Raw genomic sequence first — 26,536 nt, 5'->3', positions numbered from 1 at the left:
GCCATAGGACCATAGGGCATACATTTCTGAAGGCTGGATTGCAGCAATAATTCTCCGTGAAACACCACAATGTATTTATGAAGTTGAAAAAAATATAAATGTCATAGTTTAATGAAAGCTGAAATTCAGCTTGGCACGGGATGAAAATAATTACATAAGCAGTTGTCCCCTCCCTGCCACCACACTTTTGATACGGTTGTGTGAAATAGTTTCCATCTTTAGGAATGTAAACAAAACGTGAACAACGTCCAAGGAACTTAAACAAGTTAGATTCTAAGATACCAGGGAGAAAGATAGAAGAGATTTTATTTTCCTCTGTAATGCTTTTACACATATATTATGTTAATCAAAATAAAATGTAATGATAAAATATTACACATGGGAACACACCAATTGGTTGTCTAATAGCAAATGAACATCCCTGAAAAGTTATATGTGCAAGTAACATTATGCAGATTGAGCAGGTTGTCTTTCTATATTTAAGACTATACATTAAATATAATAAAAACACGTGTATATATACATGAAAATGTATGTGTATATGATATGATATGATATTATATATGTAGAATCACATGTTATACATGGAAAAGGAGACCATGACTTTTTTTTTTTAAGAAAAGAGAAGTATATGGGAGAATCTGGAGGGAGGAGAAGGGAGAGAGAAAATAATGTAATTATGTCATAAACGCATCAAAAATTTTTAAAATATAATGCTTGCAAATAAAGTAAAACACAGAGAAGGGGAAATTACCCCACCACTTAAGATAACATGTCTGTTAATATTTTATTGTGTTTTTATTCCCTTTTTATTTGTGTATATGTTGGAGGAGTGTGGATATGTATGTATGGAGGTGTACCTGCCATGGCAAATGGGTGAAAGTCAGGGGACAACTTGCTGAAGTCAGTTCTCTCCTTCTAGCAGGTGGTTTCCACGGGTAGAACTCGACACCAGTGGGTGCCTTAGCCATGGAAACGTCTCACTGGCCCTGTTGTAATTTATTACTTTGCTTTAAAGCATTGGCTTTCAGGACACAGCTAAGACAACACAAGATTTCAATACTTTAATAAGCATTTTTTTCTTTTCTTACTAGAATCTGTTTTTCTGCTTTTCTTTCTCATGCCAATGACAAGCTTACTAATGTTGACAACTGTGCTTTGCCCAAGTTAATTCTGTGGCCCTGGGCAAGGAACTATGTTCTCGGTGACTTCTCTAACCTTGCTTTCCTCCTGCCTATGTTCCTTTGCATGCCTCTTCCCCTGTTCGTCAATTTCTGTTCTTCTCTGTTTCAGCAAAACAATTGAAGTCAAGGTAATTGATGATGAGGAGTATGAGAAAAACAAGACCTTCTACATTGAGCTCGGAGAGCCCCGCCTGGTGGAGATGAGTGAGAAGAAAGGTGGGGGAGCAGCTCCAGGGCTGAGTCCAACAGCTTCTGCTGCCTGTGCCTCCCTGGACGCCTGCATTCTTCAGAACATGACTGACAATGCACACATGCCTCCGCACGCATGTAACAGGGCATAGCGCTCACGCTGGCAGCAGCTGGCCAGAACTGTAGCTCCATGAGCCAGTTATGGCCACTGTGCACCGTGCAAGTCTGAAAGTTAATTTTGAGCAAAAATCAATCAGGCCTCCCAAGCTGAGGAAACTGGCACAGATACTTTGCCATGTCCAAATTCTAAGCCAGCTTTCTTAGTTGTGGAAGAAGCAGATGGATTTATGCAAGCAATCCATTCACACAGAAACCTCAGGGGAGACCAGTGCAGAGCAACCAAGATGCCCTTTTACATACGCCTGAAGGTCATGTGCTGCCAGTTCTCTCTCCGTAACATCATAACATTCGGCTTGGTGAACATCCAGAGCATGAGTGTGTGACTCCAACCATTTGTTTTGCCTTTGTCTTGTGTCCCCACAGGAAGATCATTACCATTAGAATATTTGATCGTGAGGAATATGAGAAAGAGTGCAGTTTCTCCCTTGTGCTTGAGGAGCCAAAATGGATAAGAAGAGGAATAAAAGGTGTGAGGGTATACACAGACATACCAGCGAGAAAGTGTCCTCTTCTCCCTCTCTTGTCTTCCTATTCTCACACTTGGCTCTCTCCTCTTCCTCGGCTTCCAGGACTAAACTCCATTGCCTCGAAGCTTAGCGGGTTCTTTCCCCGTCCCTTAGAAGTTCACCAAGCAATTCCCATTTTCTCCAGGAAGGACTGACTAACCTTGATTGCCACCAGAGTTGCTAAATATTATTAACAAATCCTGAAAGAATTTCTGTCATTCAGGAATGAGGAGATAAGAGAATGCCCTCTGCTTTCCGCCACTTCAGAGCCACTTAAAGGCGCAGCTACAAAGGTTCACTCACCCTTCAATAAAGCCTGACATACCCTGCCAATGACAGTAGAGGGAAAAGCAAGCCCACCTGAATGTTCGTAAGCAGATGAGAAGGGTGCATGGATCTCATAGCAACTTATAAGAAATTACAGAAAATTCAGTCATCAGGCTTCTTAGAGAATCTGGTTTGGGGAGGGCTTGTTTTTTTCTTTTTGTCTTTTTTATTTTTGAGACAAGGTCTCATGTAGCTGAGGATGGCCTGGAGCTGATCCTCCTGCCTCAACCTCCAAAGTACTGAGAAGTGTGTGCCAATCTGTCCAGCTCCACCCTTTAAGAAAGCAATTAATAAGAATAAGGAGCCTTAAGACTCATGCTGTCAATATGCAATGTCCTTATTTTGATATGATATCTTCTGTATCATCAAATACATCACTTAGCCGTAAAGCTAGACATGATGGCACATGCCTGTGATTCAAGTGCTTGGGAATTCAAGGAGGAGAGATGGAAAGTTCAAGGGCAGCCTGAACTACATAGCAAGATCATCTCTCAGTGGCAATAACAATAATAATAATAAACTCTAACAAATAAAGGACCCATACATATGAGACCACAGTCATATGTATGACATCAGTTTCGTAAACACTTAACCCTGACTTACACTAATCCTACCCATACTCAAAAATCTTTTGATACTTACAGAATTAATACAATTTTAATATGAATAGTAATAAGAAAAAATTGAAGTGTTATTCTTATAGTTATAAGATTTTTTAACATTTTTGTTAATTAGGTTTTGTAGGGTCTTGCAGTTTTAGAAACATTTGCAAAGAGAAGCTAATTCTGATCTGAACTATTCCCTACTTTCTAATAGATTCAATTTCAAATAGAAAAGGAGAATTTCATTTAATTTTTAAAATGTGGGGCAAGAAATGCAGTCTATATGCCCAATTCCTGTGTAGGCTTATCATTTGCAGAAATACAATCTCACATTCCAAGAACTCACTGACCTCAGAGTACATCTGAGAAAAAAAAAGTTCTTTTTCTACCATGCTTGACTTAAGCACAAAATGGCAACAGAAGTAATGGAAAAAGAATCACTTGGGAGTCATTTTAATGCAACTCATTTAATAAGTCCCATAGTCAGTAAACAGAAAGAAAAGAGACTTCAAAACAACTATGTCTTCTTAAGATGGGATCAAAGATGCCTCGTTAGCCTCTGGGAAGAAGCACTTAGTTCTGAATGTGTGCCTCCAAAGAGCTGTCTTTTATCTCAAGGAGGAGTGTCTTGGCATCAGCTCTTTTGATTGTCATTTTAGTAAAATATGCCCTCATATTAACACAAATTAAAATTCCTTGATGGTGCTGTCCTGTTTTATACCTGCCAAATGAATTTTTCTCAGTATGAGTAAGCTTACCGACATCGTTTGCCTAGGTTCCTTCTGCATCCACTACCAATATACAGGGGAAACTGGGCTGAAAACAGGCACTTGGAATATTCCTGTAGACAGTCCCGGAAGTCTTTAATTTGACTTGCATAGCAGATTAACTTTTATTAAAATTAAAGTGCTATCGTCCCAGTTGTACTTAAAGAATATAATCTAAACAGCTACATTATAGATGGGCCCACATTCCTCACTCTGTCAACTCCTCTGGAGTTCTATGTCAAGTAAAAAGCATCCAGGTCAGCTTATTAACATGTACAAGTTACTGACAAAGGCACACAAATAAATGTCTCTTTAGGGCTTCTTAGGACTTGAGAATTTAAAGAGTGTACCCGATTTTGAAGGAGTCAAAATATCTTCTAAGTAAAATATGCACAGAGATCTTTACCCAGGTCAAAATCTTCCAAGAGGGTAATATGAAGGATTTTTCTGGGGACTTTTACCTGTTAAGAAGAAATTGAGGTCTTTAGTCACTAACAACTTCCAAACATTTGATATATTAGCCCTCAGGTGGTATTTATTGGAAGAGGCCCAACCCAAACCGAGTTAAAGATTACCGTCTCCAATATTCCCACTAGATTTTGTATGCACTGTTTGCTAACAACTGTGGGAGAAATATCTTATGAGATACATAGAGACATATAATAAAAATATAAGGTGATTTTTTTTCAATCACACAGAAATTTTCCTATTGGGGTCATTTATTTGGAAATGTCCCCAACATTGCATTCAATAGGGGTGCACACATTTTTTAAGGGATGGTTTCCCCCAGTCTAGCAAAAACTGCCTGGATTTCTTTCTGCTAATATTCCTCTTTCATTATTCATTTGTTCTCTTATTCTGTGTTTGTCTCTGTCTGTTTCCTTCACAGCCGGGTTGTTGAGTGAGCTTGGTAAGCATTTCATTTCTTGCTTTTCCTTTCCATTTTCATAGCTTGTTTTCCACTTCTCTGAGATGATACCGTAACTCTGGATTATTATCTCTGTCTGTGGACTGGCCAGATGTTTGTTTAAGAATGTTGGCCTCATTTTAGTTGAAGCCAAACCATTCATATCACATTTTTAATTTAATGTATATAGACATTTTAGAGGGCCAGTGATTCCTCGAGTATTTCACAAGAACTACAATCATGCACTAAATTGCATAATCTTGAGAGAATGTGTTCAGTTATGACTGAACTTTTAATATTCTTCTTAATTATAAATCTGGCAGATTTTCATAAGTCAAGTGGGTTATCAAGCATCGTAATGTCACTAGTACTTGTTATTTGTAATGTAAATTAAATTATGACATTTCTTTTCTTTTGTTCTCTTTTAGGTGGCTTCACATTAACAGGTATGAATTTTTCAAGTCTAATACCACCTAATTATAGTTTTTCTGTCAATGTCAACATAATACAGTTTTTAAAAATTATTTTCTTCTTTTATTTCTTTTTAATTAAGGAAAATACTTGTATGGTAAGATAATGCCTTTTAAAAGTTCTTACTTTTGCCCAGATAGCCTAAACACCAAACCAAATGTAACCCGAATTACTATTTAAGTGTGCCCCTTACTATCCTTTGGTTGATTTTACACATTAACAACAGCCTGTGTGTGTGTGTGTGTGTATGTGTGTGTGATATTTATTTGTAAGAAAACTCACAGGGACAGCCTCTAACTGTTCATATTTTGGAACTAATCTACAGGTACCTTCATAGCACCAAGAATTTGCCATATACTCTGATAGATGCTACACAGTGTACTAGAATAAGAAAGACGGGATTGCTGGTTCCTGATGGTGGATATGACAACCACACAAAGTTCATGGCCCAGGATCAACAGGATCCTAAAAGTAGATAGATGATGCCACATCAGAAGAGGATAACAATCCAAGCCCTTCTTTGATCACTTTGCTTAGTACTAATAGCATGGTAACAAGAACTCTCTCTGCTATTTGAGGTGCCTTACAAAGCCATACATAAGCATTCAAGATCCCAGTGAGAAAGCTTGAAATCTTTAATTTCAAAATTCTGCCATCTCAGAAGCTAGTTCCTTGTGCACAGGTGGAAATCATTCCTAAGGGCAGTGTCTTTCCGCCCTGCGTACCTTCTTACCTTTTCAGGATTGTTCCTGCAGATTTAGAGGGGAAGGTGACTACCCAGTAATGGCTCAAACTTGCCCGAAGCTGCAGGTTGAAAATGTCTCTAGCAACTCACTTAGATGGCCTTTTGCAATATGTGAGACAAATACCAAAATTTTCCAATGTATTGGGCAAATAGTAAATCAGAGAACTAGAAAAAAAAATATTTGAAGGGAATATTATCAAAATTTCTAGTCATGAAGACACAACGACAGGCTTGGAGTTGATATCAACCTCTGTTAGTATTAAGTCATGGACACTGAGTACCAGGGTGGCTCTGCCCAGAGAAGAACTTTCTATGTATGGCAGTTCTGTATGGATGACTGCCCCCTACTCGTCTCTAGACACCCGCAAATGACAGAATCACTCATAGACTCTCAGAGACACAGAAATTAGAAATACTTAAAATGTTAAACATGGTAGTCTCCTTACAGAAATCCCTGAATCTGACTCAGCCGAGCCTCTCCCAACTCAGATTTTCCAGATTCGGCCCTCCAGGAATTGTCCAGATATATACAGAAAATGGTAGAAAAATGGCGCTGTGGATTGTCTTTCTAAAGAAACCATAGTCTCTAGAAATAGCACATCAAATAGCTGTTCCTTACACTCTATGCAACCTGGTGAGACTCTACACAGTTTCAGTCCAGAGTGCATGTATGTCTTTGGCCATCTTGCATTATACATGTGAGGATTTCATTTCTAAGGCTTTCTTTTCATGCCACTTGAACCACCCTCCCTTGCAGTATCTCAGTCAGTAGGATCCTCATTTTCTTTTCTTACAGATCCTATCCATAGCTTTCCATATCCCTCATATCAGCATTTCCTGCCTTGGCTGCATCCTGCATCCAACATGATACAATCTCTTTCTCTAAAAGCTTCTACAATCTGAGTAGTTCCCTGGGTCCTCCCTATGGCTGGAACTTTAGCCAAAATAAGAAGTCTTTTCATTGTTGACATCTCCCAATACATAAATCAATGTGGTTAGAATGGGAGGATTATTCCAGAACTCTCTAGAAATTTCTACATTGGCCTAACTGTTACTTATCTGGATACTGTCTAATTTCATATTCTCCTCCTCCCATAAAACCAGAAATACCAGGGTTCAGTTGCTACTGATGCCTCTAAGAAATTTCTGCAACTTAGGTCTGCACAGGGAGCAGCGGCAACAAGGCCTAGAGAGTCCTCTTTGGAGTCACATTGAAACTTGGAAGTCAAGGCTTTGAGGTACAAGGAGGAAGAGAAGAATTAATGTAGCCTTTGGACTTAGCCTGCAGGTTTTCCATGAACTTGCATGGACGAGTACAGATGTGGAATTTAGAAAAAGTATATATGGAAATGAAAAAAAAAAACCATTTGGTCCACAGCCTCACAGCAATAGCTGAGCCCTCGTTAGTAATAGACATGGAATGCTGGAGGGGCCTTTGAAATTTGCAAACCTCCACCTGCTGTTCTAGCCCTTGTCTTACCAAATGACCTGTGCTTAAACCTATGCACTCATGCCCCTCTGACTTATGGTTTTATGATAACATTATAACTCATTAGAGTTTATAATGAATATTATTTTATCCCCGTTCTCTCAGTCTTTATTGTGCACACTTACAGGGGAAAAAAAAAAAGAAAGGTTCAAAAAGATTAACCTTGGATATCTCATCCAAGATGCTGACAGCCACATTTTCGACTCTGAGTGAAAAGCCCTTTGGTGATTATCCCACCACTAGCCCTGTCATTTGGCTGGTCCTATAGTACGAACAATTTCCTTCTCTCTTTATCTTTACATTATACATTGGGCCCTTTATCAGTCTATATAACTATATCTCATAAAGAGCAAGCATTATGAATGGCAGTCAAAGAACGTGTAAAGGAAAATGCCCCAAAGGGAAAATTAGATTACATAGGTAGAGATAACTTTAAATAAGATTCAGTATCCTGACTAAATCTGGAGAGGTGTATTTCCCCTAAAACTTCTAAGACTTGCAGCTATAGCTCTCCCTAAAATTTTATGGCATTCAATATATGTCCCTAATATTGCTCTTCTGATCATGCTGTGGTCTTGTAACAGACTTCAGATGCATGTCTATTTAAATGGGCCAAACTTTGAGACTACTGACACTTGAGAACACTTCCACCGCTCCAACGTATGGGTTAGAGGGGTAAAGCCCCTCCATCAAAGTTGCCTCATTTTTACAGACAAGAAAGCTGCATCTCCAAGAGGCAGAATTCCTTGCCCATATTTAAGCAGAAAACAAGTGGCAGGGCTGGCCCTGAGTCCAAGATTCCAGAGTCTCAGTTTCGTTCTCGGTAGCTCTTTGTAGATGAAGACAAGGTGGACCTGGCAACCACCTGGACAAGAACAGTGAAAGTCTGAGGCCTGGTTAATGGATCTGCTGGGGAATAATGACTTGTCCTTATTCCATGGAAACATAAATGATGCTTTCCAGTCTGCACAGGAAATGGATGTAGTGAGCACCTTCATAAGGGTTCTGTATTTCCTGAACTTCAAAGAAACGTGTAACAGAAATGGAGTAGATACTACCTGCATTTATATGTGGGAAAATAGAAAAGATGGCCTACTATACAGATGGCACCAATTGGCTTCAAAAATTAGAACACAAGTCATTATGCCAAGTGCTTTCTGTTGTCTTATGATGCCTCTGGAACCAGTTATTGAAGGACCTGGCTCATCCATTTCAAACTCTTGCTATACTGATTGCACCTCTCACCCCAAGGAAAGAGATTCGTTTTCTCATCCACCAAACTTAATCAAGCATGATTGGGTTTGTCTTATGGACCATTTACCTCCAATTTGTGGGTGGCAATCTCTATTGGTAACCACCAGAACTCCCCCTTGTGGCCTACAGGGGGTGACCTGTAACCAGCCACACTAACATGGCTTGCAGTGTGTGCGTCTAGGTGCTGGTTTTGCTTACTAATTTCCAAAGGCACTGAGAGCTAAGCAATGTGATCCATCCTGCTGATTTTCTGCCTGTCCTTTTGCTAGGCCAGCCTCTCTTCAGGAAGGTTCAAGCTAGAGACCATCTGCTTCCCTCCACTGTAATCACCATTTCAGGTACTCGTTTTACTGTGGCCCTTGAGAGCCACAGCCTTCAGGTATATGCTTTATTAGAATCATAGATGGCATTCCCTGGGTCTTCTGAGATAATGCCGATTGGTGAGTGACTCCTCTGACAGCTGGGATACTGTGAGTGATCAAGAATCAAGGGCAGTAGGGAGAGATAATATGGACCCACAGAGAGGTTGATCCAATGCCTTCTTTCTCTCCGATTTTAATATGTTTCAAATTTCTTGCAAATATCTCTTTTACATGTAAGTTTTATATCTAAGTGTAATGAAAATTCTTAAGAAAAAAAAAGCACAACCAAAACGGGTGTGTTTTCCACCAGAATTGTGCCTTTCCTGGTGTACAAAGAAACAGAGCCGCCCAAGGATCACACAGCCCCCCTGGTTCTGTGAGGCATCACAGTGTACTGGTCAGCTCCTGGTGTGGAGTCAGTTGCTGAGGACAACAGTACCTCCTCCTTCAGTCATCACTGTTGCCCATCACTGACCTCGTGGTGGAAGTACCTCTGCCTGACCCTGAGGGTCCCCCTCACCCTCACAAACCATACCTCCACCCAACAATCACAATTCTCAGCTCCCACTACCAATTTTCCTCTTAAAAGATTCCTAAAAATAAAAATTTTCCTGGGTTCTAATCAGAGAGGCCAGCTGGGGCTGAAACATTGTCAAGTGACCTGTTAGGAAAATAATCCTGAGAAGGTTTTCCCATCACCAGCCTTTTCCCCACCTTCTAAGTCCTATATTGTTTTTTTGGTACTAAGACAAAGTAACAACGAAAAGACAGCTAGGACACTGGCGCCTTGACAGACCTCTGCGCTGAACGGGCCATGTGGGTGAGAGTGCCCTCTAAAAGGAGGATCTCCCCTCCCCCCTTCATCACTACGATGCTACTTCAAGGTCCAGCGTCAACCAGGAAACATTAGAAGCAGTTTTACAAAATTCCATCTACTTTGAGAACTCACGTACCTAAAGCTAATGATTTTTGTTGTTTATAGACATCAATCACTATAAAGGATTGTGTCCATGCAACACCAGCTTGTACTATGGTTGCTGACAACGCACAGGGTCAACAACTGGTGAGCTTTACCAGTATACACATGTGCATCAAGAGAGACAAAGAGACCCAGAGCTACACACAGAGAATTAATTTGCTCTAAGAAATGGAACTCAGATTCCATTGTGTTGTCACTCTATATAGGCAAGGAAATAAAGTGACCTAGGCTACAAAGAAGTAATCTGCTTTGATCCATTTGTCAAAAGAGAAAAAGAAACAAATATAGTAATCAATGCTGAAAAATGGTGTTAACCATTTCCCTGTTTAATAAAGCCTCGCCTAAGGAGAACACTGGGGGGAAAAAGGTTCAGCTCTTTTCTTTGTCACCATAAAACTCTACATCGACTAAGTGGTGGTGGCACACACCTTTAATTCTAGCAGTTGGGAGGCAAAGACAGGCAGATCTCTGTGAGTTCAAGGCCAGCCTGGTCTACAGAGTTCTAGGACAGGCCAAAGCTACAAAGAAACCCTGTCTCAAAAAATTAAAAAACCAACTCTACTGCTAATATATCAGTACTGTTGTGGATCAGCCATAGGATTTATCCACTTGCCACCTCTCAACTACACAACTGTAACAATCTCTTAGATGTACATATTAACTCATCAAATGAAAATAGCCCTGACCTTTCCATGATGCTGTGTCCATGTCCAAACTATGACCACTCATCTCTGCACCTCCTAGTCATCCTTGCCATCATAATCACCTGGAAAGCTCTCTACATGCTTCAAAGATAGCTTCAAATTAATCCTCTGTCCTGATACTTTCCATGACTTCTGTAGGCAGAAAGAAAAATTCTTCCCACACTGGTCCCACAGTCACCGCCACACTGATTCTGGTTCTTCATTCATATGCCTCTTTTCCCACTAAACCAGAAGTTTCTGGAAGGTAACTGAAGAAAGAGGAGGACTGTGTCTGTGCTGATATATTCTAAGAGGACAATACCATGTGTTTAAATAATGGATGGTCTTTTTATTTTAAAAAAAATGAGCAGATGAAAAATATTACTAACGGTAACTTGAAGAATCTCATAACAAATACTTGAGTAATTTTTCAGTATTCCATACATTGTACTAGACATAAGCAAAGACAGCCCAAAGAGTGCTGAGGCATACCCTAGCTCTGCAATCCTACAGACTAGCTATGTGTATGTAAAGATAATTTAAAATAATCCCAAAGCCACATGAAACCATTCAACACACAGTAGATATTAAAGAATTGAGTGATATTTACTAAATCCCAGTTGTCAGCTGGCATACTAATGGAAGAAGGGCCTTAAATATAAGTAAATGAAGGTGTAGGAGTATTTCTTGGTAATTGCATAATGGGTAAGCCCATGCTTTGGAAAGAGAATTTAGCAAGAAATAGAAACAAGCTCCCTACCATTTCTTTATGTGAAGATCAAACCTGTTTAGACAAGATGTCCACATTTCAGCTTCTTATGAGATTTTTGTGAAGGTTAAATGCTAACCAAATTATAATGTACATCCCGTGATATTTTTAAAATTATCTTGTCTTTTACTTAATTAAAAAAATCTAGTAAGATTTTTCTCATAAGTGGAAAATAAGCTAATTATTTTTACAATGAAGAGAATGCCATTCAATTCTGGCTAGTCAAGCATTCTGTGCCTATAAACTATTTTATCTTAAACGAAAGAAAGCCAGATGTTGGGAAGCAGTTATGGACCTGGGAGTGTCAAACCATGTATTTGTTGCTGACCAGAAAGACTGAAGGATTTGGGGGGGGCACCTTTTCATTCATAGGATGGATTCAATTTCATTCACTGCCATACCCATATTATTTTTCACCATTTTCTGGATCTGCTTCATTCTGTGAGATGTTTCCATGAACAATCCCAGTACATATTTTCTCCCTAACCGCTATATGTTTTCTACCTAGATTACCTTGAGCCCCATTCAAAACAACTTATAGTTTCTAAGTACATCACAGAAGTGATGGCCACAATAAATATTCTCCCACACATAGCTTTGCACGTCAAATAGATATCTAAGTGGCAATATTTCTCTTGGGGGAAGTCATTTATTATTCAGGGTATGTCAGAGAGTTGGACACAGCCAGTGACATTGTCATGGACCCAATGATCAGAAAGCAGTGAAGAATCAAGCTATGATTGATTTGAACACTAGGTAAACTGACTTCACACATGGCCACCAATCCCTTGACTGAAAAACACAGGATTTCAGAAGGCAGTCTTGGAGACTCTACCTTTTGCCTCTCCTTGATTTATAGCTTCCCAATCCTTGTATAAAATCCCTTGCCACTCTTACAGTTAAAATTAATCTCCTTTTCTATCTGCTTTGCCTTTGCTCTTATTCAACAGCTTCTCAACAGGCCAAATAACTCATTTTCATTTTCCTTTGATTTGGTGGGATTAAAGACCACTGGGGATTTTAAATGCATTATTTTAGAATACATTACTAAGTGCATGCTAAAGAATGTGTTAGCAGAGACACTCTGCTTCTGCCATCCATTCCTTCTGACACATGAAATCAAAGGTGCTAGCTATACTTCCAGCCCCTCTACCCCTCAACCCCAGTCCTCACAGTAGACTGCTAGCCAAAAATCATCCCTTAAAACCATTGCTAGATCAATAAATAGAACCAACTATAGCCACAGGGTCCCAGAGCAGAGAGGAAGCTGTGTCTGTGCAGGAAATAGAAGGTACGAACCCCTGCTGATACTGATGTCTAAATGTAAAAGGCAGGTCAGGACGCCTGAACAAAAAAGTCAGCCCTTCCCAGTCTGGATGACTCAGACAACAGACTCCACTTACAGGCAATTGCCCAGATATCCTGGAGGCGAGAGCATCAGAGTGGAGGTTTTTCCATAGCAACACCTCTGCCTCCCTGGATATGAGTGCTTCACTGGGCTCTGAGGAAGTAGCCTATCATTTCCCAGCATCCTGGACCTGAAGGTCAAGGGTGATTACAAGTGTTTGCCCTCCACAGATGCTTGGCCTTGTCAGTCTGGGATTTATGCCAATGACTACCATGCAGAGAGAGACAACTGTGAGGTCCTCCTCATCAACAGACTCTTTCCTGAGAACCCTCCACCCCCTGCCTCTCCTAGAATGAGAGCTTACTTGGTGCTTCTGGAAGTAATCATTCCCACAGAGTGAATATTAGCTCCCCAAAGGCCTCACCCTCGCCCTCTCTGTTTGCTTTAAGATTAACATGGTCAGAGCTTCCCTAATACATTTCACCTTTGCACCCGAGAGAACGCACTGGGGCCCAGCCATCTCAAGGAAATGTAAAATGGATGTTTCAGAGCTGAACCTGTGACAGGGACTCTTGACAAGCGTGAAGCTACGAAGGAGATCAGAATGTCCTTCTCGTGTCTCTTTGGCCCTGAGGCATTTTCTGATGCATCTAGAAAGAGGAAAGGAAAAGGCCAAACTCTCACTTCCCTCAGGGTTACTTTAAGACTTTTAATTGTGTTTCCCTTTAGTCACGTGTTGGAAAAAATGTGTGCAGAACGCCAAACTGGCCAGCTTCACAGAAAACAGCTGGGTGATTCCCTTGGCACAAACAATATGCAGCAGGGTCCTTCTCAGTGACATGCCCTGACCATGGCTTTTCCCCATCCGAGCTTTCACATGAGATGAGACTGAACTATATTTCAATCCTCTGCTGCTTCAGTGTGGCGCTGCCCCATCGACCAAGCTCTGCCCCTTTGGCCCTCACCCTCCCTATCTCACCCAAGAGACTTTTAGTTGGTCCTTAGCACATCCTTGCTCCCTGCTTTTCTTATAGCAGGATCCTGGGACTTGCAAATATGAAGGAGCGCATTGTTCACACTCTTGCCTTCCCTTTCCCAGACGAGTATGATGACAAGCAGCCACTGACTAGCAAAGAGGAAGAGGAGAGGCGCATTGCAGAAATGGGGCGCCCCATCCTGGGAGAGCACACCAAGCTGGAGGTGATCATTGAAGAGTCTTACGAATTCAAGGTAAGCCTGTCAACACTGCCCACCCCATCAGCTTGCTCAAGGTGGTTCATTGTGGTCTGTGCCCTAAGAGCCTTCTGGGGACACTGGAAAATGTGATTTCACGTACAGGCTCATTCCCTAAAAGGCTGTCAGATCCAATTTGAAAATGTGGAGTTAGCAGAGAATCAAGAAATCCTGTACAGTAAACAGCATCATAGCCACAGTCCAGCAGGTGACATGCTCTGTGACCGAGTCAGAACTGTCCCCTGAAAGGAGGGCTTTGTCTCAAAGGAGACGAGAGAGAGAGAGAGAGAGAGAGAGAGAGAGAGAGAGAGAGAGAGAGAGATTTTTATGTATTAGGAAAAAGTCTGATGAATCTATCAGGATTTGTGGTGTGGAAATTCAAAGGCTGTGGTTTTGGAGAATGGTCCTTTATAGCTAAGCTGTTTGGACCTGAGAATGCTCTTTGGCACTGCCCACCAGAGAAGCATATCTACAACTATACAGTTTATTCGTGAGCTGATGAGACTGGATTCTCCAATTCTCTCCCTCCTTCCCTCCCTCCCTTCCCTCTCCCATCTCTCTTTCTCTTTTTGGTGTGATCCTCTATATTGAACCCAGGGATTCCAGTATGTCAGGCAAGCACTATACTACTGAGCTACATCATCAGTCAAGATTTAAAATTTCCCAGGTTATGGAAGTCATTCTTTTAAACGTTAAATATATGGGGATGAGATGAGCTTCAGATTTGAAGATGAAACCTGTGTGTCCCTCCTAACCCACTGTTCTGCCGCATCCCCCACACATAGCTTTTCTTGACCAGATCCTTCATATCTAAGAAAACTTGAGGTGCAGCCAACTTTAGTTGTACAATGGGATAAGAGACTGTGTATCTCTTCTAATAACATCGAGAATTACAAACCCGGAACAGAACAATATTTTCTTTCCTTGTTTTTCAAAAGGAGATGGTGCCTATTCAAACAATCAAAGAAAAAGAAAATAAAGAACCAGGCTCATATAGAAGCCTACGTGGATCTTTAGTACTAATTACCTCTTCCTTGTTGATTCATTAAATTTAATCCTCAGATTGAGTTGCCTTATAGGTAGTAAGTAACAAGGTGTCTTTGCAATTAAAATGGAATTTTTTAAAACCTTCTTCCGACCACTGAGCACCTATCTGTCTCTTGGAGTCAACAGTGGGATGAAGACTTCGGGACTGAGCCCACTGCCAAGCCCAGCATGGCATAGCCATGAGCCTGGCTCGGGAGGACATGGAGGGAACATGCCTATGCTCATGTGATCTCTGAGCAAAAGGAGAGAGCATCCTATGCTCATGTGATCTCCACGAATCTCCGTCTGTCGGTTTCTATAGCCCACTCCGTTACTCAGTGTCCACACGTGTCCAGCTGTCCTCTTCCTCCTGCTGCTTTTCCCAGTGGGAATCAAAGGGTTCGGTGTTGCCTGTCACAGCGGAGACTGCCATTTCTGGAGCTAATTCACTCCCGCATTTTTTATACACATTGTGTGCTCTCTGCCTTAGAGGAAAGAGCCATGGAAAGAACAATGCTAATGGATTCTTTAGAAAGTACTGCAGTTTCTTTATATAAGTCCACTTTACTGAGGTTTTTATTTTTTTATTCTTTAGAGTAACTTTGACTTCCATCTCAAGTTCACAAACACAGTCATCGTTAACTTTAACACCTAAAGGGCATCTTGGGGGCACGTTTTTCAAGGGCAGTAACATCACCATTGGCTTTCTTCACTTAGGAATTGTGTTTTTCTAGAATGTAACTTGAGACTTGTCCAAAGCTCTAGGAGAGCATGGTCTGCTCGGCATGTGCCCTCCTTCTACCCCCGCCTTCTCACCCACCATGCTAAGGCGGTGGCTTTACTAATGCCCACTCTCAAGGGTGAGGCGTTCATAACGTCTTGAGTGTCTCTCTCCAGGTGAATAGAGAGTAATGTCTGAACTTTAATTCATCTGGATTTACTCTCCTTCCTCACATAGATGAAGGAACCGAACTGCACAGCACTTGGAAAAATTTTGGCTCTGCCTCTCTGGTTCATGTTTACTACATTTTAATATATACTTGGGGTTTTCCACATCAATAAAGGTTAATTTTAGTTCCCCTTAAAAGTTTGATCTTTAGCAGTCATTTTATGGGGAAGTCCGTGTTCCTCTGCTGGAGCGACGCGCATCTGCTTATCTCTCAGATGAGGGGGTTCTCGGACCTGGCTACGGCACAGTGTGTTCTCTCCCCCTTAGAGAGAGAGACTCCAAGTTTCCACTCCATGCAGGAGAAAAACTGAGCTCATTTCTTCTTACATTCCACACAGCCCTTTGAATTGGCATCAGCCAAGATGCTCAGAGTACAGGGTGAGATGTGCCTGAGTTGAGAGAGAAAAGACAGATGCCTGCCGTGTGTCTCAATTTATCATTCCCAAGAGCAATGATTCAAACTCTTATCCAGGGGCACTAGCAGTTCTGGATACCAGACAAGAAGCTGAGAGGTCAGCCCCCTCCCCAACCCAAGGACATATTAGCTGGCCACCAATAACGTTGCAGATACAGAGAGCGCTAGTTGGAGATGGGTCCTTCCATGTGTCATTTCTTCTCAGTGTTGTAAAATCACTTCCAATGACGCATTTAGAACTAACAGGCTCAGCCAATATTGTCAGCTCCCTCAAACCCATAGTTCGGTATCCTGCGCTGAACACGTATAAGTCATTACCTAAGGCAAATAATGTGTGTTTTCTGCCTCTTTGCGATTAGTGGAAATTCGAGGATGCTCTGACAGTAAGTGTGGGGGTTTGGTAGACTAGTTGGTGCTGTAGTTTCCCTGGGAGGTGCAGCCTCGTTGCCCTGGAAATGTCCCTTTTCCCTGTAGTTGCCATGATTTGTGGTAGCGCTTTGACTGTATGGCTTACTTAGTTTCCTTGTGAGCGCTTGGCAAGCCCCGTTGTTTTGTTAACCAAATTTAGAAAGTTGGAGAGTGCTCATTGCACAAAAACTAATTGCCCAATAAGTTCTAAAGTAAAAGAAGGGGCGGGCACCTCAGTGCTATTAAAGTATGGAAATCTGGTGCATGGTTATTAGCAGCGTGCCCTTAGCTACAGGTGTTGACTTTCGCTTGTCTAATGTGCTCCTGATGGAACAGCAGTCGGGTGAGAATAGAACTGCCTGGATATTAGCAAGCTGAAAAATACAATGACCTCTCTGCACCCCCACCACCCCCACCAAATCATCTGTTTGTTGTTGATCAAACAGCAAGCAACCTTAAACCCTGCTACCTGGCTTTCTTTTTGCGACAAAAATATAGCAAGATGTCTTCCATCTCAGATCTATCACTTCCAGGCGGTCACAGACACTAAATACTAGACAGGGCCAATATTGATTCACTCGCAGACAGCCTGCCAAAGGGAGTCAAGTTGGCCGCACTGTTGAGGGGTGCAGCTGACCTTTCAAACAGCTGCTGTTGGAAACACTGGAGGTGCTCCTGATTGGTCACTAGGCTGTAAAGAAGGCTAGATTTCTCTGGGCAGAAGTTCCCATTTCAGAGTGTTTCCAAAGACCACGATTGTTTGCATAATCGGGACAGTGTTTGCTATGGATAAATTTCTTCTGAGATTGACATCCGCTACCCCTTTATATAACCCTGAGGCTTCCAAACAAGGTTTTAGATTTCCTGAGGCCTTCACAACTCCAGAAGTTATTGTCTTTATCCCTTTGCCTCTTCTAGAGCACTGTGGACAAACTCATTAAGAAGACGAACCTGGCCCTTGTGGTAGGGACAAACAGCTGGAGGGAGCAGTTCATCGAAGCGATCACTGTCAGTGCAGGTGAGTGCCTCCCTCTGTACCCTGTGAGGAGGTGGAATGGCCAGTCTCGACTAAGTTTTCCGGTTTTGCCACCGGCAAAACACCACATGTGGCAAAATGAAGAGAAATCAGAATATCCCTTACCTGTATCCGTTTATAGTTCCCTTTGGAGGGTAGACAGGATGAATTTAAACCCATTTGTGTCTTATTTTGACGTTTAACCAACCATGGGGAATTTGTCTGGATCCCTGAAAGCAGCACACATTGGCCAAGGGGAGGTCAAACAGGAGCAAGTTCATGGGAAGAAAAGGAAGACATTGAGACCTTTGTGCCATCATTTTGCGTCCACCCCTAAGGCATCGAACATCTTAGAGTTTGCATTGGCTCTGAGGTGCACACTGAAGCATGTTGCGGTTCTTCCTCTACAAGCAAAGTACGGCGTTTTCTTTAGGAATATCCTGCAAAATGAACCTGAGGATAAGAAATAAAGAAAGAGTGCCACCCTTCCTATGCTGCCAAGCCTTGTCCACTCTCCCTGTGTACAGACATAGAGGGAGTCACTTACATTCATCAGAGCAACACTGGTTTGCATTTTTTGTCTCCTTTTTCAGCTCTTCTCCTCCACTTACACTAGTTCTTTCCCCCAAATCCCCATAGGCTTATCTCACGGCAGCCAGTCAACAGAGCTAGGGGTTTTGAAGGAGCGGGTGATTCCTAAGCTGTAAAATATGGCAACAGCATCATCACCAGCAGATAGGCCGTAGCTTCTGTCACAGCCTACTCTTTCCAACTGCCACACTACACTTGGATGGATCTCCCTTCTGCTGTGGGAACAGAGAGTGGTTTTAAAAAAGTGTAGTTGTTTATTGCTAGTGCTGGCCGTCACCATGCTGTGGTTTCTTGCAGTCAAGTATACAGTGGGAATGTATGAGCACTAAACAGTAGAATACTATTGGGAGAGTGGATTGAAATCTTTCATGTCAGCAGTAGTAGAAGAAGATGGAAACACCCCTTGGGTGGCTTATGTTTTTCTAGAAATCCAAGATGAGTACCCGAGACAGGAGCGTACTTCCCTCTGCCCAGAAGAACTGAGCAGACACTAACACTGACGCAGTAGTAGGAAGTGTCAAAAATGACCAAATTGTTATGGAGCTTTGAGGTACTCAGATTGCAACATGAAAGACCACATAACACTATGTTGAAGCTTGTCCAGAAGAATCCAGGCCTTCTTTAGCTGTGGATATACAAACATTTGTGTAATGGCTGTGTGCTGGTTACCAGCCCCTGGTCTGTCTGTGTCTGTCGATGCTCTTATGGGGGCAAATGGAATAGACAGATACTACTGCTAAAAGTCTAATATAGGAACTTACTTTTCTAGTGTAGGAGAGAGCAAGTAAGACACATAGTTCACGGGTGTCTGATCATAAGCTTTGGCTAGAGAAACTGGGAGTGCGGAGGGAGACAGGGAGTGTGCAGGTGACCCCCATAATTCCATCAGAAGACCATTTAAGGGCAAATTTGCTTTCCTAGCAACAGAGTGGCTTTGTGTTCTTAGATATTTTCGTAGCTTTTAGCAAGTGTGCCAATTACTTCAAGACTGCTTTAAGCTAATGACACGGTGCAGTGTCAAAATGTGAGGGGGATTATGTGACAAGCGGAGTATTTTGGACAAGGCCAAAGCCATGCATTTGAAGCTTAGGTATGAAGAAAAACAAGTATATAGATGTTGATACTTCCTTCATTAAGAGTGCTGGAATTACAGTTGTAGACACTGAAGAAATCCCTTCCGATTCCCATGTAGTACGTCCATTGGTTGTCCTTACTGTATAGATGGAAGAATCTACATAGTTCAGAGACACAGCTCGGCTCTAGAAGGGAGTGTGTGTGTTTGTGTGTGTGTGTGTGTTTGTGTGTGTGTGTGTGTGTGCACATGTGTGCACATTTGAAGGCCAATAGCCCATGTCCTAATGTCTTTCTTAATCACTCTGTACCTTATTTTTTGAAGCAAGATCTCTCATTGGGCCTGGAGCTCACTGATTCAGCTAGACTATCTGGCTAGCAAGCCCCTGGGATGCATCTGTCTCTGCCTCCCTGGTGCTGGTATTACAAGCATACAGCACCTTTCCCAGCTTTTAATATGGGTGCTGTGTATTGAACTCCCATCCTCACACTTGCCCGCTCAGCCCTCTACAGCTGACCCATCTCCCCAGTCCTGATCTTGAGCTGTGGTCTGCTGAGAAAAGCCACCATGTGCCAGTGACTGTCTCAAGAGACAAAGCTATCACCATTCTATAATGAGTCTTAACTCCAGCACTGTGTGTGTGTGTGTGTGTGTGTGTGTGTATTACTGAAGATTGCACACAGGGTGTTAGATATGCTAGACAAGCTCTCTACAACACATCGAGTTATGTCCCTAGCCTTTTTTTAAATTTTGAGGCAGCGTCTCAATAACTTGCCCACACTAGCCTTGAACTCATCCTGTAGCCTGAAGCTTTGCATCCTTCCAAGGTATTACATGTGTGTGACAACTCACCCGCCTTCAGTTCTTTTCAAAATAGTTAATTAGTGACATGCAAAATCTCCCAAGCTTTATGGATTTTTTATGCATATGTGTGCATGTGTCTTATTCATGTATATGTTTATAAATGACTTCTTAGAGACAGACAATGTTTAGAAACTTGCCTTTTTCCTGAGCTAATTGACCTTATTTACAATTTTGAGCTAAAGAAGATCTGAAAAATAAGCAAATAGTGTATAGGCACTAAATTACATTAAATTACACGAAAGACAGTTTTCAAAGTGCAGTGTTTGTAATTATAACTGAATTTAAGTGCCTTGGGAATGCTAATATTCTCAGGTTGTTAAACAGACAATAAAATTTGTAAAGCAGCATTTATTGAAGGCAGACTTTCATTGGATTTTTAAGATTTCATGGCTAAATAGTTGAGAATCAGAAAGATTTTCCTTATTAAAAATATTAAATTGTCTTTGAAGGGCTCTGCCGAGAGTCTTTTCTTCCCAAGCAATTTTCTGTGCAAAATTGAATCTATGTGTCTTGTGAAACAAAAGTAATAATTTTGTAAATGGAATTTGGCTTCTCTCTCTCTTTCTGTCTCTCTCTTCTTATTAACTATCTCAAAACTCATTTCAAAGTAACTAGCTGATAACGTTGTTTCCTACCTGCCTGAACTGCACAGCGCAGTATCTGGGCTTCCTCTGACCATGATATATCTGCTCACCAAGTTCTGACAGTTGAGTATTTGAAAAGCTGAAAGACTCAAGAGATTCCGAAGATTAGGAAGGGATTACACAGTCATGTTCCAGCAATTCTCCTTCTGTTGCTTTCTGGGTAGAATACCAGAAGCAGTCATGTGCCACAGTTGAATGGCTGACAAATCATGTCAAGGCAAGCCCAGTCCCACCAGGTACTTTTAGGATGTGTCCACACATGCACTTCTCAATGAAGCTAGCACTTACTGCCTATCCAACTTGAGTTCCGTTCCACCACCCCCATTCTTCTTTCTTCTTTATGCTCCCCCATCCAGAGAAGCACTTTTAGGTTGGTCTTAAGAATCAAGTCTCAGTCATATAGGGGAAGCAGGAATATCAGCATACAGGGCAAACATAAGCTGGGTAAAACCCACTAGGATGCTCTCATTTCCGCAGCCTCCATCTTGCTATTCGTCACTTTAGCCTCTGGCTAAGGAAGGGTGTGGGAAGTCACAGCAAGGCCAGCCATGCACACAGATGGAGGTGTGTGACTCTGGGTGACTCAGCAGATTATCACGCATGCATACCTTCCCCTCATCTTTGTTCCCTCATGTGTAAAGGGGAGAAAAACATGCCTAATCCATGAACTCACCATAATTTTTACAGGTATAGGTAGTTCAACCTTGGTTGGACTTCCCATTTCATGGGAGTACTGAACATGGCATTTTATATACAAGAATACTGAGATCAGAGAAATATTATAACTCAAGACGAACACTGGAGAGGGGCAGTGCTGAGGAACAGGTCAGCTAAGGAAGATCTCCATTGTGAAGTATGAACTCATGGGCAAGGCCTAAGGCCTGAGTGTGTATACACAAAAATATGCACATGGTAACACATAGATCCATCGATCATGTGCATAAGGGCAGATGTGCAGACAATAAATGCACGCCTTAAGTGCCTGATAATCTGTGACTTTCTAAAGAAGAAATGCATCCCACTAGCCTTTATTTCACTTTAAAAACCCAGAGTAAAAAGTTTTCTGAAATAATTTTAAGTATGATCTTTGTGCATTTTACATAGCACCTATTGGCATTTTCACAATGAAAAGCAACGCACACACACATAAATATGAGAGAGAAGAGAGAGCTCTCAAAATGACCAGAAAGAAAGTCCTTCTTGCTTTCTTGGTTCAACTTCTGGAAATAACCTTGACCAAGTAAATAATTTTTCTGACTTTGAGTCTCATCAGTAGAGGCATGAGAGGGCAAGGCCAGGTTAGCACTAAGGTGCCATCTCATACCGAGACCTAGGAACTCAGCCAGTGGCCATCCCATTCCAACAGTATTCCCTGGTAACACTGTGCTTTGTTATGGAGAAACACGCCCTGCCTACCCACCTGCCCTGCCCAGATTAAACATTCAGAACAGTATGATACATTGTATGTCTCTGCTCCCAGTATTGAAAGGATGAGGACAGATAGGCCTGAGTTAGGCTCAGAGGAAAAGAACTGAGATGATAAAGACGCAGAAGTGTTGGTTCCCTAACTGTCTTTCTCTAAGGCCAGTGGAAACTTCACTGTATATGAGAGATCACTCAATACTAGCCCAGTTTGGCTCAAGTAGCTGCTGAGCCCAGCCTGAAGACAGGTCACGGTGGATGGATCACAACAGGACATAGCCAAATGCACCTGGAGACTGGCCACAGTGTAGGGGTTGCTGCTCTTTCCCAGTTTTTTGCCCATAGATTTGCTGGGTGGATTGGGAAGGTTCTCAATGAAAACAGTGTTTAATTTCCAAAGCTACCAACTCAGTAGTGCCCCCCGACAGTAACTGACTTAAATAATTACCAGCCTGAAGACTGGCCCACTCCAAAAGTCCTAAATAATAAAAATGGAACCTCAAATGAGTTTCAAGGGATTTCCAGGCAGTCCGGTCTAATCAGATCGCTTCCCAGAAGCCCCTGTCACCAAATAACACCAGGAGGACGTTCTCATTACCTCACGTGCTGGTGCCGGGTCCCCTTCAAATCCTGCCTACGTAGTTAAAGACGATCCTGCTTGTTCAGGTTTGACACAGCCTTCGTGGGACAGCGTGGCAAATAGAAACGAGGATGCATCATTCTTACTTATTTCCCATACACTGCAAAGATTCTTAAATATCCTTTGTATAAAATCTTAAAGATCATAAATCTTAAATATTCTCTGTCTAAAATCAAAGGAACCGGTTTCATGAGATAGGGTTGATACAATTGTTTTGTTAAAAAAAAAGAAGTCTGTGAAGAGCCAGCAAATTAAAGGCAGACTCACTCTGCTTAAATAAGAGCATTCCCACTTATCTGGCTGTTGACTGTGTGTCCGAGGATCTACATACATTGCCTCCGCTCATCGCAGCCGCACTTAGAGCAGTGCGACTGAACATCCTGAGACTCACATGGTGACCTAGCTGCTGAGTGTCACCTCACCTTTGCAAGTCTATACCCAGCAAGCATTGAGCTTGGCCCTATGTGGCTCCCTCAGTCACGTCTTAACTGGTAGCAAGTCAGGTGAAGCGAGGCGAGAAAAGGAGGTTTAGCAATGGCTAAGTCTTTTGGTTGTGAAGTTGGGGTTTCGGGGGAAAAAAATGTGCAAGTCTAAAACAAATGCACTGAACGGCTAGAATGAAAAGTCAGTCTTCCAAAACAATCTAGATCAGACTGGAGAGATAGCTCAGTGGTTAAGAGCACTGACTGCTCTTCCGGAGGACCCAGGTTCAGTTCCACATAGCAGCTCACAACTGTCTGTAACTCTAGCTCCAGGGGACCTGATACCCTCACGCAGACATACATGTAGGCAAAACACCAATGTACATAAAATAAAAATAAATCAATTATTTAAAATGGAAAGGACAGATCAGTTTCTGGATTTCACAGAGACTCCTGGTTTGTTCCCATCCAAAGGAACCCAGGAGGTTTCCAAAGTGACTCCATGACTTTGGGGCTCTGTTACGTCTGATCCTAGATGTAAGGTTGATTGTTTAAACTCTGAGAAGAGTCGCTGACCAGCCTCTTCTATAAGTTCTTGGCCTTTCCCTGTGACTTATGACAGTCTCGAGACAGATTCTTCATGCCTGGAATCCTCTCAGGCTTCCCCAGCCTTGTGTTGATAGAGTAACAATTACTGGACGTGAAGAGTGGTTAGCAGTGCTGATCCCATCTCTCAGCACGTAGCTGGAACACATTCTTTGTGAGAGAAGCTGCATTTAACTTACTTAATTCTTAAATTTTTGCGCTTGAAACCCTAAGCATCTTTGATCCCTTGAGTTTAAATAGTCAAAGAGCCACATAATCTCATTGCATTTCTCCAGGTCAGTCCTTTAGCTTTCCTGGGCCGTGAATGGACGTGATAGAACACACGGCCTTATGAGTTGTCTTTGAGACACAGAAACAATGAAGGAAGGAAGGAAACAGAAATATTGGTGGAATCCCCACGGATCATTCATCATAGGCAATCAACTTACATAGTTCTGTTATTTGAAATAACACCTTAATGAAGATGGAATATCTACCTTTGAACATGTGTTAAGTAAATTACGTAGTTACATTTGATCAAAGGTCACCACAGACATTAGATGCACTATTTGTACTAAGCATGTTATGGCTTCAGATCTAGGAAATTAAATATATCTGTGCATATTTAATAATATATAATATAATATAAATTAAATATACAATGTAGATGCAAATATGTTTAATATATGCACAAATATAATATATACAATTTCTTAGACACATGCTGCACTTCAAGAATACTTTGAGACATCTGCAATCCTATAATTTTACAAAAATCCATATGCACATGGCACATAGAGGTACACACGTATGTACTTGTAAACAGAAAAAAATGTGTGTGTACAGATTGAATATGCAAACAATTCATATTTAAAATCGCACTTTCTGTCGCTGTTGTTGGTGGAATGTTCTTGCTATTTAGCTGATGATTAGGAACCTACTCAAGAAAAAGTAAAAGTAGAAGGAACGAGCGAGAGAACACTGAGGACAGCAATTTCCAGAAACTCTTTGTGCAGATACGCTAGGTCGTACTAGTATGGAAGCCTTATGATATCCATCAGTTTAAAACTGTCAGCGCTAACAGGCAAAATTGGAGACTCCAGTATCTTTCCCTCATTGTTCTGGAACAAGGCAGGCAGACCAGCCACCATGTGGTGCAAGTACAGAAGACAGGAGGCAGAGCAATTATTTTTCTGGCCCCTGGATATGTATTAGCTGATTTTTTTTTTCAGAAAAGAATATTGGCTTGTTGAGCTGTTTTTCTCTTAAATTGCCTATTACAAAGATCTTGAGGAAAAGACTGCACTGAAGGGCTCCCGAATGAGTCAGCACTCTCCTTCCTGAGCCTGAAGTCATGTCTCTAATGCGGCTTTTGTCTGGAGAGGCTCAGCTCTGCTAACAATGCCCCATCTCTGGATCCAGCAGCTCTTTTGTTGGCACTGGCTACTGCTATGTGGAGAGAGATTTAGCTGTTGCATATCCATCAGAGCCTAAGACACAGGGGCGCTTCCCATCCCTCGATGGGAGCCTTTGTATAGTGTTTCCATGGAAGACACATTTCAGTATTATCCGAAGAACTGTAAAACATAAGAAACATACCTCCTGCATGCGCACAGACCCCCCCCCCCCCACACACACACTATATAGAGCAGCGACCCATACCACAGCAACCTACAGCACTGATTCTTGCTGTTCACAGCGTGCCCTCTTGATGAGGCTCTTGTCATCCTATGATGAAAAGCCACTTGCCTAAGTCAACTTTGATACACACTCCCCACCCCATACATATTTCCTTCCTTGTCTTTGATCATTTCTGGCTGAGTGTTTTATCTTTTTTCTTGGAAAACATCTTGGGTCCAAATCATGGTAAAGAACAGTGTTCTGCTATTTAATAAAGGTGGTGGAGAGAGAGAGAGAGAGAGAGAGAGAGAGAGAGAGAGAGAGAGAGAGAGAAAGAGAGGGAGAGAGAGAGAGAGAGAGAGAGAGAGAGAGAGAGAGAGAGAGACTGAGAGACTCCTCCCAGGCAGCACAGAGGCAGCTTTCAGACCCGAGGCTCTTGCTACCCTCATACAGCAGTGTTCTCCTTTTCCTGTTGGAAATGTGGGATGCCGGCTTCACCAGTCAGGCAGACATTCTATCTGTGGGACTCAAAGACTGGAACTTTCCTGGCCCAAAGTGATAGCAGCATGGATCATCAGTGAAAGACGATGCTTTGGTGGCTAGCTGTTTTCTGTCCCCACTGCTCCTGTGCAGCACCACTGAGCCCACTCGACAACATGGGGACATGGATATTGGATTCTTACCCTGAGCCTAAGATTCTGAATCTGAAGCTATAAGCCCTCTTTCCATCTTATCTGGCTTGTGCCTCCCAGAGTTCCAAGCCTATAAGCCGTTTCTAACTCAATGAACAGACACATACTTCGCCTCTGCATGCAATGTCTTTCCTCTTTACATGGTTATTGTTTTTTTCTTTTTGAGCTCACAGAAC

General features: G+C 42.0%; 1 protein-coding gene across 12 annotated transcripts in view; it reads left to right on the top strand.

The window, feature by feature from the left end:
* Nucleotides 1–26,536, top strand: part of Slc8a1 (solute carrier family 8 member A1) — a 459,309-nt gene that overhangs the window by 292,065 nt on the left and 140,708 nt on the right. For 4 of the 12 annotated variants that reach the window (XM_041631004.1, XM_041631003.1, XM_041631001.1 and 1 more), the window contains exons 3-9: nt 1,294–1,400; nt 4,645–4,665; nt 5,091–5,108; nt 5,216–5,230; nt 8,891–8,959; nt 13,862–13,992; nt 17,712–17,811. In XM_041631004.1, coding sequence (XP_041486938.1) covers nt 1,294–1,400; nt 4,645–4,665; nt 5,091–5,108; nt 5,216–5,230; nt 8,891–8,959; nt 13,862–13,992; nt 17,712–17,811 — 461 coding nt within the window. Of the gene's footprint in view, nt 1–1,293; nt 1,401–1,916; nt 2,021–4,644; nt 4,666–5,090; nt 5,109–5,215; nt 5,231–8,890; nt 8,960–13,861; nt 13,993–17,711; nt 17,812–26,536 lie in introns of all 12 variants that reach the window. The other 8 variants (XM_041631007.1, XM_041631006.1, XM_041631002.1 and 5 more) reach the window with 8 other exon arrangements.

This window comes from Microtus oregoni, unplaced genomic scaffold (assembly GCF_018167655.1).
Source record: "Microtus oregoni isolate MIOR12 unplaced genomic scaffold, Mior012 000036F_ref0000092, whole genome shotgun sequence".
Taxonomy (NCBI): Eukaryota; Metazoa; Chordata; class Mammalia; order Rodentia; family Cricetidae; genus Microtus; species Microtus oregoni.
The sequence above is the reverse complement of the archived record's forward strand: the minus strand, read 5'-3'. Positions and strand labels throughout refer to the sequence as shown.